General features: G+C 32.5%; 3 protein-coding genes across 3 annotated transcripts; all 3 read right to left on the bottom strand.

Moving 5' to 3' along the window:
- Positions 1–1,018: 1,018 nt before the first annotated feature.
- Positions 1,019–6,253, bottom strand: LOC103828790. The gene is made up of 4 exons (XM_009104427.3): positions 5,975–6,253; positions 4,041–4,115; positions 3,820–3,957; positions 1,019–3,267 (listed from the first exon to the last, which is right to left on the bottom strand). The coding sequence occupies exons 1-4, from the start codon at positions 6,200–6,202 to the stop codon at positions 2,968–2,970; spliced, it is 741 nt and encodes a 246-aa protein (XP_009102675.2). The 5' UTR covers positions 6,203–6,253; the 3' UTR covers positions 1,019–2,967.
- Positions 6,254–7,175: 922 nt separating this feature from the next.
- On the bottom strand, positions 7,176–9,035 carry LOC103828896. Its single transcript, XM_009104535.2, has 3 exons — positions 7,893–9,035; positions 7,258–7,320; positions 7,176–7,202 (listed from the first exon to the last, which is right to left on the bottom strand). The coding sequence occupies exons 1-3, from the start codon at positions 9,033–9,035 to the stop codon at positions 7,176–7,178; spliced, it is 1,233 nt and encodes a 410-aa protein (XP_009102783.2).
- A 645-nt stretch (positions 9,036–9,680) lies between these two features.
- On the bottom strand, positions 9,681–10,467 carry LOC117126827 (glutathione S-transferase T3-like). Its single transcript, XM_033275954.1, has 2 exons — positions 10,168–10,467; positions 9,681–10,103 (listed from the first exon to the last, which is right to left on the bottom strand). Exons 1-2 carry the CDS (start codon positions 10,465–10,467, stop codon positions 9,681–9,683), a joined length of 723 nt encoding a protein of 240 aa, XP_033131845.1.
- Between the last annotated feature and the right edge of the window lie 1,044 nt (positions 10,468–11,511).

Below are 11,511 nucleotides of genomic sequence, written 5' to 3'. Positions count from 1 at the left end.
TAAGAAAATAAAACTAATTAAAAATAAATAAAAGATTGATCCGCTAGTTACACTCCAAATATTCACACCAAGTGGAGGGTCCAAACCATAATCTTCCATTCAACAAAATTGTTTATCTAGTTGTGATTAACGGAAGAGAGACCATAAACAGTAAGGTAATTATTTATTGTGAAGAAAAATGAAGAACCACAGGTGGATCGAAGTACACTTGCTATATGGAGTGTTCCAAGTGGTTCTTGCATTATATTTTAGTTATTTTAAACTCAATTATAAATTTAACTAAAAACTAAATTTCAACTATAATGTCCTTTATTTTATGTGCACTAGCTATAATAGTTACTAGATTTTGATCCGCGCTTTAAAAGCGCAGATTTATTATTTTTTTTTCAATTGAAAAATATTTAGTAAATGTCATATTTTCATATATTTGTGTTTTATTTTATAAAAGACTTAAACTTTTTATCTTTATTTATCGTATTTCATTTTAAATGACTATTTATGTTTAAAAAATTAAATTTTATTTCTTTAATGAATTAAGTTGGTATAACTCTGATAAATTAATTTTATTATGTGGTTAATATTTTAATAAAAAAATTATATACTTTTAATAAAGATTTATGCTTTTCAATGAAAAAATTCAATTTTTTTATGAATGCTTAAACTATATTAAGAAAAGAAAAAAATAATGATTAAGAATAATTGAAAAAAAATTATTTGAACTTGGATTCAACAGCCCAAAAGAAAAAAAAATGTGAGAATTGGATCTGATTTCTTGATCGGCCCAAATGGCCCAAGAGAGATCTAATGTGGGCTGGATCCAAAAAAAATGACCCAATATAAATGTGTTATTAATATTACTTGATTGTCCTTAATGAATCATACAATGTTAGTAAAAAAAAGGCAGGCTAAGGTAAAAATGACAATAGGATCCTGCTTTAATAGTATAGATTATGTAATTTATATCTTCTATTTTCTATTTTTTAAATGTATATACCAATCAGGCAAAAATAGTTATATATATATATATATATATAATTTTAAAGCTCAAAATAGATTTACATATGTGTTTAAATTATTATTTTTTATATTTTGAAAAATATTTATACTTACTCAAATTATTTTTCATTTATAAAGTATTTTAAACTAACTTTTTTTAATTATGAAAATAATTATTTCGTATTTGTAAAGTGATTTGAACCACTTTTTATCCACTTTCATTATTCAAACAAAATTTTGATCCTTTAGATCGGTTTGATATATACTTGAACCGCTAGATTCGCTTGATCTACTCTTATTTCGTTCAATCCACTCGATCTGCTAGATTCGTAACGCGTGATCCATTTTTTTTTATTTGAAGCCTCGGTAGATGGTAAAAAGGTAGATTGACCAAAAAAGAAGAATAAATGGTAAGGTATAAGTGTTACAAAAAAATGGTAAGGTATAAGTGTTACAAAAAAAAAAATGGTAAGGTATAAAAAAAGGTGCTGCTGTATGATATCAAATTAAACATCACGAGTAAATACGTATGCATGAATATAATAATCATACGCCGTATTATTGCGTGTGTATATAATGGAATGGCATTCATGAATCATGACACATCAGCTACTTTTCAGCTGTCAGTGAAAACTTGTTTTCGTTTCTTCCATCTCCCAATAAAAATTACCCAAACTACGAGTCCGCTTTCAATATTCCATTTTAAAATTACTTTTGTTTCTTCTATATTTAAAAATGATATTCAAATTAATTTAGAATTTAAAAGTGATGTTTTGTACTTTAATTAGTACTCCTTCCGTTTCTTAATGATAGACTTTCTAAAAAAAACGTTTGTTTCAAAAATATGTATTTTTTGTGTTTTCTATGAAAAAATTATAAAATTCAAAAAAATTAATTGATTTTATTGAATTATTATTGGTTAAAAGTTATTGAAAAATTAAAAATAACAGAAAACAATACATTTATTATGGTATTTTAATGTATTTTCTTAATACGTGTGAAAATATTAAAAAGTATATCTTTTAGGAACGGAAAAAATATATTTTACTTAGAGCATCTTCAATCTCTCTATATATTTGTTTCTATAATAACATTTAGAGATAAAATCACTCAAATACTACTTTATTTCTTCCTTTAAAATAGAGATTGCTATTTTCACCTTTATATTTAAAGGAAAAAATAGCATTTCTTTATAATAGAGGCATATTTTTTTATTCATAAAATGATCCAATAGCTTTTTACTTTAACAATTATAACTAAAGTAAATATATTTTAGTGAAAATTTACTGTTTATATAAACATATATTCATACTTTTTATTTACATAATAGTTTCTATAAAAATATTCAGTATAAATAATATCATAATTTTATGAATGTTAAACTAAATTAAGTTGGTTTTCAATTTTCACAAATAAAATGTACTATTTATAAAATTAGAAAATAATATATCAAGAATTGTTTTTTAGAAAAAAAAATAGATAAATACATTGGAAACAAATCCATCTCTATTATAGAATTCTTCTATTTTAGAAGAAAAAATAGAGAAATACATTGTAAATGATCTTAAAGCTAGAAAATTAATATATACAAATATAAATGATATAACTACTTTATCTAAAAACTTACTATAAAACTTAAAACTAAATAAAAATTAAACCAAAAAATAATAAATAAAATAAATTTTAATTTTTAATATGTATAAATAATCTTGAGTATTATATATACTCTTACAAAGTACCAAATGATATACAGCCTTTATTCATGAAAAGCTAATAATTTATCAACAAATAAACGTGAGAACTGATTTCACATCAACACAAAAACTGAAAACAAATAAACAACCCCATAAAAGACAACACATTTTGGTGATCAGCTCATGAAATAGGATTATACCTAATCAAAGAAACATGATACACAGAGACACGTATATGAATGCTTATAATTTTCTGTTATGGCTTCCTTGTTTTAAATTATGAGAAAGGAGCCCTATGAGGAGCACCTTTTCTTCTGCTGCCAAGTGAAAGAACCATTCCGGGAAAGTAATTGCTCTCTTTCTTCTTCTTTTTCTTTTTCTCTTTCTTATTACTATTGTTACCTTGCTCCGATTGATCTGAGATTACCATAATATCGTCGGCATCGTCCACCATTGTTGATATCTCTCCAAACTGATCGTGTCCGTCCATTCTCAAACTTGCAAACGTGAAATCCGATTCATCGATTCTATAGAGAATGCTTGATAGATCATCTCCTTGATAAATTAAGTAATCCACCTACATATAAATTTTAAAAAGTTATAATCTTTGCTAGGTAACATAATTGTGTCTTATAGTAAGATATGTGTTATTGAACATGATAGTTCATAACCTAGGAAAGTGCCCACTTTGTACTTTTCACATATGTGTTTATGAGAATTAAACAAATGTAACACATAATCCAAGGGAAAAATATAACATGATTACTATAAAGATGGAAAAACAGCTGTTTTCCAAAGTTTTGTCTACTATCTTTAGAGTAATGATCTGTTTTACAAAAAAAACAACTTTATGCCATAGTCAAAAAGTTGAAGCAAGTATTTTATTATATTATATTGTTAATTCTATTAGGATAAAAACAATAAACAAGTGAATCTCATGAGTTAATGGGTCTCACTTTGCCATTCATGGGTCAACTATGCCAGCAACTCATAACTAAATTTCCATGTTTTTTTTCATTAAGGAAGATATTATTATTATTAGAAATCAATAAATATGACTTTTAATTTTCTTAGGGTTTAAACATTCAAAGTACACCAAATTCCAAAAAGAATATGTAACTGAAATTACCTTGCAAGAGAGAGAACAAAAGTGGAATGGTTCTTGAAGGATTCTATCACAAGTGAAGCAAACATTTGATGAGACCTTGGCTCTTGATTGTGGTCTTTGGTTTATGAATATCACTTTAGCTCCATTAATTGTATATGGCTGAATATTAAACTTCTCAATTAGTAACAAAAATTTCAACAATATATAAATAAAATTGAAAGCTCTGTATGAGAAGTTATTACCTGAACATATGAGCAATCTATGAGCTTCTCAAGATCACTCAGCCGAACGACATCGTGGTATACGTATCGTCTCACCTACCAATTCATAAACCAAAATGCTTTAACTGATACATATGAGCAATCTATGAGATTCTCAACAATTAGACCATCTCCAATGGTTTCTCTAATTTTTTCCCTCAAAATGAGTTTATGATTTGCTCCAATAGTTCTCCTCATTTTCTTCCCCGATTCTTAATATATTTATTTTGCAACTTTTTATTTATTGCAACTAACACCTTTTATTTTATAAGATTTTTAGATTATACTCACTTATTTTTAAATTCTACAATTTAACCAAACTTTAACTTATAAAAAGCAAATATTTATTACATTAATAAAAATACATAACAACATACAAAGTAATAGTAGAATTTTACTTAAATAGTACTATCACTATATTTTTTTCAACAAATGATCAATCAACACATTTCGAAGAGAGAAGTGTTTTCTATCTTATTTTCTTTTAATTACATATTATAATTTATAAAATTATTGGTAACTATATTTTAAGAAGTTTAATCAGTTTATACATATTGGATATAAAGTTATAAATGTTATGTTTAGTGTTAATGTTTTGTTTATACATAAAATAAAGATTGTTAAAAAGCAAAAGATCATTATGTAAATAAAAAAAGTTGGACATCAAAATGAGGTTGTGAATAGTGTTCTCTCAAATTTGAGGGAATACTATTCATATCCTCATTTTTTTTTCTCAAAATGAAGTATCATTGGAAATGAATTTCCTTTATTTTTTGATGTTTTCCCTCATTTTAATGCACCATTGGAGATGCTCTTAATATTGCTAAAAAAAAAGATAGAATATTAAGTAATTGGTTAACATTCGTAACTGCTTCAAAAAACTTCATCCTTCACTCCCCTGAAGCATTCCTACTACAGAGAATAGATTAAATCTTGCCTACATCTTATAGTGAGAGGCATGATTTCTGATTAGCACCAATAACCATTTTGGGGAATAGTAGAAAAAAGATTACTAATAGTTTTAATAATAAAAACAAAAACTGTTGGAAAGAAGTAAATGGAAGTGAAGGAAGAGAAATTTGGTCAAAGCTTTGATGTTTTTTGAAAGCAACAGCTCAAGAGAAGTTGAGCAGAGAGAAGACAATAAATTTGGAGGAACCAAGCAAATTTTGAAAAGAGAAAGAATAACTAAAATATGAGAAAAGATACATACTATATATAGAAACAAACCAAATCTAAACAATAGACAATTCAAGTCCACTACTATCAATGATATATGTATACATACATGACATAGTGTTTACAATCTGGAATTTTGCTTTCAAGCTCTACAATTTTTAACTTAACTAGAGAAATGATCTTGTGACAAAAAAAAAAAAAAAACTAGAGAAATGATCTAAAGGGTTACATGTATGAAATTCAGTCTGAGTAAAATTCAAAAATGTAGAGAAAGTTTAGGAAGGTGATTTAAAGTGTCTTTTAAGAAGAACATTACAAAAGGAAAAAAAAATATTTGGGGCGAAGGAAAAGTTTATGATAATGAAAGGTCCATTTGAATAAAAAAGTTCTCCATAGTACAGTTTCCAAAAGCTCTCTAATTTGCATTAAAAAATCTGAAAAGATGTTGGAGAGAAAAATTAAAACAGAAATATGTGCATGAATTCAAGAAAATATTAGTTGCACACAGCAACAAAATTAAGTAATATGTTTTCCATGAAATTGAGAATTTTCAGGGAAAGTTACCACGATTTTTTTAATTTTTTTGAGAAAAAAATACCAAGAAAATTACCAAGATCTTTTGACAATAAGAAACTGCAAAAAAAAAAAAAAAAATCCAAAATTACAATTCTTGAAATTTCGTGATATTTCTCAGTTAACTTGATGAAATGATTTTTCGTACATTACAGATTAGTTACCTGAAGAAGAGGATGGGATCGATGCGAAGGGAGGCAGTGAGGACAAACACTGAGACAACAGAGCAAGCAAAATACGTTCTTCTCGCTTTTACGGCGACTCTCATGGATCCCACAGCTCGAGAAGAAAGTTTCCGCAATTAATCCTTCAAGCCATGCAGGTTTAGTCGTCGCCGCCACCGTCATTATCATCTCCTCCTCCTCCTCCTCCTCTTGACCTTCTCTCACCATTTTTGTTAGACAAGATCCAGATGAGAAATTACTTAATTTCTAAAAACCTATTCTTTGCAAGAAGAAGAGAAAAACCCTAAGAGATTGAGATTTTGTTTGTGAGCTTTTGGACCAGGTGGGTTTTTTTTGTTTTTATTTTCGGTGTGAGAAGAATAGTGAATGTAAATGTTTATATATAATGAATGTGTGGATTGTTTTGTATACTTGTGTGTATGTAGAGGAGGTTCCAGAATTATTGTCTCTACTTATAGAGAGAGAAAGTATCGTTGTTGGGAGGAGAAAGAGAGAGAATGTCTTTTATTGAGAAAACGAAGTGTTCCCAGAAAGATCAAATATTTTTTCCATTGGCGAAAGATCAATTCTAACAGAGAGAGATGTGAAGTTGTCATTTACAAATGTAAGAAAATGTTTGACAAAGTGTTTAATCACGTGTGACAAAGTGTCATTTACAAATGTAATAAAATTATAAAAGCTTTTAATCAGTTTTGTTTTCATTACACAATAACTTATATTCGAAATTCGAAGTTGTTTATTTACCTTTACTGCATGGAACCAAAAGATTGGAGTGAGATCTTCACGAGGGGATTTGGTTACTTTCTTCTTTATAAACTTTTATTTTTCGCTGAACATCGACTCTCATTAACTAATAAAAGAATACAAAATTATAACTTCCACAAAAAAATTAACCACAAAATCAAAGATGTAATAGAGTATTGGCCAGAAACACTCGAGGGCTACCTACACTACATGATCAATCCTTAAAGAACTCATAAACCACAAAGAGAATAGATCCACTCTATAGAAAATTGAACCGTTGCTTAAACCTCATATACCACAAATTGCAAGATTAAAAAGCTGATCCTACATCATCGGGCTATCTTTTTCTTTTTTTTTTTGGTCGAATCATCGGGCTATCTTAAACTGAAAATTTCAGTATTAGCCCATAGTAGTTGATACCCGCAAGATTGGAATGCTACTCAGGATCAACCGCCACAACACCCTGTCGGTACATTTTTCAATCCAATCCGAAAACTCTAAAAGATGTGAACCAACACCTTGCAATCCCCATGAAAGACTGGGTAGAGGATTTTTCTCCACTTAAATTCCAACTTGCGAGCCTGCATAATCGAAAAATAAGAAAGTCTTCCAGATTCAACATTCATGGTGGTACTGCGAATGACTTGCACCAATACGTGTGTGCCACCAAAGTTTTACCTTTCGGTGACCAAGCAGAAGAGAGAGAGAGAGAGAGAGAGAGAGAGAGAGAGAGAGAGAGAGAGAGAGAGAGAGAGAGAGAGAGAGAGAGAGAGAGAGTCTTCACGTACTGTCTTCAGAGCATCTCCATTAGTAAACTCCCACTTGGGGTTCATAGAATTTTTTTAATATATTTTTGGTGGAACCATGAATAGTGATGAACCTGTATCTATTTTGCTCTTCCATTGGTGAACCTGAAGACGGGGTTCTTAGGAAAAAAAAAATTTGTAATTTTTTTTAAAAAAGTTTTTATTCAATACAATGAGAATTCATGAACATACAAATATTATTCATTACGATTACCAAACTTTAGCCAAATATTTTCGACTAAATCAGCTTTCAAACGATCATGTATCTGTTGATCTCGAATTTGATTGCGAATGGGAAGCATATTACTGATAATGGATGGGGTGTCCGTAGAGTACGAGAAATCAACCTGGGAACTTCTGCTTGACTCTCCTGCTTCGAAGTCAGATGTATCAAACAGAGTGTATCCGTGTCGTTCGTCCTCAACTATCATATTGTGCAGTATGACACAAGTTCTCATAATCCTACCTATCTTTTCCTTGTCCCAAATTCGAGCTGGGTTTTTAACTATTGCAAACCTCGCTTGCAATACTCCAAAAGCACGTTCGACATCTTTTCTGACGGATTCTTGACGTTCAGCAAATAGCTCTGCTTTAGGACCTTGAGGAAGTGGGATGGATTGGATAAATGTTGACCATTTCAGATAGATTCCGTCGGTAAGGTAATACGGGATACGATAGTTGTGGCCGTTGACCTTGAATTTTACTTTAGGAGCTCGACCTTGTAAAATGTCATCAAAAACTGGTGACCGATCAAGAACATTAATATCGTTGAGTGTACCTGGTAATCCGAAAAATGCGTGCCATATCCAAAGATCATGTGATGCCACAGCCTCTAAGACAATTGTCGGCTTTGCTGAACCACGTGTGTACTGTCCTCTCCAAGCCGTTGGGCAGTTTTTCCACTCCCAATGCATACAGTCAATGCTGCCTATCATCCCTGGAAACCCGCGTACCTCTCCAACATCGAGTAATTGTTGAAGATCTTCCGGTGTAGGGCTCCTTAGATACTCATCTCCAAAGATTTGTATTATCCCGTTATTGAAATTTTCTAAACATAAAAGTGCAGTACTCTCACCAAGTCGGAGATATTCGTCATACGTATCTCCAGGTTGTCCATATGCCAGCATACGTATAGCCGCTGTACACTTTTGAAGTGCGGAGAGCCCGTACCTTCCGTGAGCATTTCTTCGTTGCTTAAAGTATGGAACATCATTATTTAGCCGATCAACAATGCGAAGAAACAACGGCTTATTCATTCGAAAACGTCGCCTAAACATTTGCGGTGGGTATGTAGGATTTTCACTGAAATAGTCGTTCCAAAGTATATTGTGACCTTGTTTCCGATCTCTTTCGATATAAGCTCGTCTCTTCGGTTTTTTAGCTTGAACATCAAATACTGACTCGAATGCATGATCAAATTGTTGGTCAAACATTTCTTCAAAAGCTTCGTCTAATCTTTGATCAACACCATCAGACGACGAGGAAGACATTGTATTTTTGGGATTAGAGAAATGAATAACTTTTTGAGTTAAGTAATTGGGAATCTGGCTAAGTTTTTGGGAAAAAAAAAGGTTCAGCGCGTTGTGGCTGATCACTATTTTCTATACGGAGGTTTGAGGAGTGTTCAGTGATGGATTGTTGGTTAAGTGTTTTTGGGAAAAAAAAGTGATAAAAGTTGTATACAACTCCAAAGACAATACCACAAGAGCGAAAGGAAGGAGAATATTGTAGATTAAGAGATAATCGATAGAAGAAAAGAGAGACATAGTTTATATAGAGTGCAGAGAAGCAAGTTACATAACCCGTGAATGAAAAAACAAAGTGTAGAAAGCAACAAAATTCTACACTTTCCCGTGAAGCAAACAGACATAGTACATTCCCGTGAAGCAAACAGACAACCCGTGAAACAAACAGACGCTCGAGTTGAGTCAAACTCCTGCGCCAGACAAGCACCTGTGACCTGCACAACAAGACAGAACAAGCAAGTTAAACCAACAGTTATGTAGTAAAAGCAAAAGAATGCACTAACAAGATCAAAGCGGATACAAGCAACTAACTTCAATGTCCAGAACTAGCAACCTACTAAGTGTTACAACAATACGTAAGTTCTAAACAAATTTACGGCACTAACAAGATCAAAGCAATTCGGTTATGAGTTTGTTCATCAGAGACACTTCTATTTCAGATAGCGTCTCTTTACGGGCAAGGAGACGTTCAAGGAGTCGGTGTTTGGATATGTTCTCTTTCACAACTAGCATGCTCTCTAATTGATCATACGCAGCTTCATTCCCATGCTTCTTGCGTTTGGCTGCTTTGGAAGCCTTAACACCAGGAGGCCTAACCTCTTCCAAGTCAGGCACCACCTCCGCAGGTTCCTTCCTTTTGTCCTTTGCACCATCTTTGTTTCCACAGTTTGATCTCCATTTTTGATCAAACCGTAGCTCCCTCCACGCATGTTCAAGGCAGAACTTTGCGTGGTAGTCATTTTCGAAGATGTCATGGGCAGCCTTCATGACATCGTTATCATTTTGGCCACTAGCTTGTTCCTTCACTGCCGCCTCATAGCAACCCACAAACTTGCACACCTGCTCATTCAACCTTCCCCACCGCTGCTTGACTTGCCTCTCTAGTGGGTAAGCCAGTTAGCTGAGGGCTCGAATTGTAATACTCTTCTATCCTCTTCCAAAACGCTCCTGCCTTCTGCTCATTACTCACTATGGGATCCTTGCTGGTATTCAACCAAGCACTGATGAGGATAGTGTCTTGTTTCGTTGTCCACTTCCTCCTTTCCACGGGTTTAGGATCTTCAGAGGTCTGGCTACTAAACCTAGGAATCTCAGGGGACTCTAAGTCTATTGTTTGAGTGTTCTGAGAAGCTAATAGGGTAACAAACCCGGGAGAGTTCTGGTAAAAGGGATCCATTTTGGTTTCTATGTTGGTGTTTTTAAGTTGTTGTGCGTTTTGAGAACATTGTTTTGCTATCTTTTTAAACTACTTTTTGCTCACACAATTAAACAAAATCTAACTACCAAACATTCATTATAGTTAATAACACAACAACATTCACACAGAGCATTCATTACACATCAACTCAGTTTTTTGAAAGGAAATTATAGGAAATCAAATCAACCATTCATCACAGCGGCCAACCAACACATAATTAATGCAAGTTTTTGAAAGACAATTATAGGGTTTGCTTTAGCTTAGTTCTAGTTCAGTTTCTTTTAGCCTTAAAACAAGAACTACAACGAGTTCTAGTTGAACAAACACTAACATTCAGTTACGCTTAAGCTTAATACCAAGAACTAGTTGTAGTTGAACAAACTCTAACATAGAACTTCATTTTCTTTTAGGTTTAAAACAATAACTATTAGTTCAGGTTGAGTGTTACCTTTGGGTTTCATTCGAAGCAGAGCTTCTCCAAGGTTTCGACATGAGCAGTGAGGTTATCAACCTGGCCAGTGAGAAATTCAACCTGTGCCTAGACATGGAAACGGGTATCGAACAGTGTTAGTGACTTAATATTAACTACAAATATTAACTACGTTATTGAGATTCACTAACCTCCAGTGTCTCTATCTTTTTATTGAGATCCGGCACCCCCTTGATCACCTCCTCAGCCTCCTCCAACCGCTTACTCAGGCATTCCATCTTCTCCATGTCAGTGACCTGAACATGGAGGTTATCAACCTGCACAGTGAGGATTTTAACCTGTGCCTGCACATGTAAACACAAGTAAAAGCGTGAGTGACTTAATAAAAGAGGACAAATATGAGAGACTCAAAAGTATACTTAACTAACCTCGAGTGTCTCCAGCTGATTATTGAGCTTTGGGACCCCGTTGATCACCTGCTCAGCCTCCTCCACCCGCTTAGTCATGCGTTCGATCTCCTCTTGGACACCAATCACCCATGGCTGGCGATAATGGAACCCATCACCCTTGTTTACAATATAAACACAAGTCAG

The sequence above is a fragment of the Brassica rapa genome, chromosome A07 (assembly GCF_000309985.2).
Source record: "Brassica rapa cultivar Chiifu-401-42 chromosome A07, CAAS_Brap_v3.01, whole genome shotgun sequence".
Classification (NCBI taxonomy): Eukaryota; Viridiplantae; Streptophyta; class Magnoliopsida; order Brassicales; family Brassicaceae; genus Brassica; species Brassica rapa.
The sequence above is the reverse complement of the archived record's forward strand: the minus strand, read 5'-3'. Positions and strand labels throughout refer to the sequence as shown.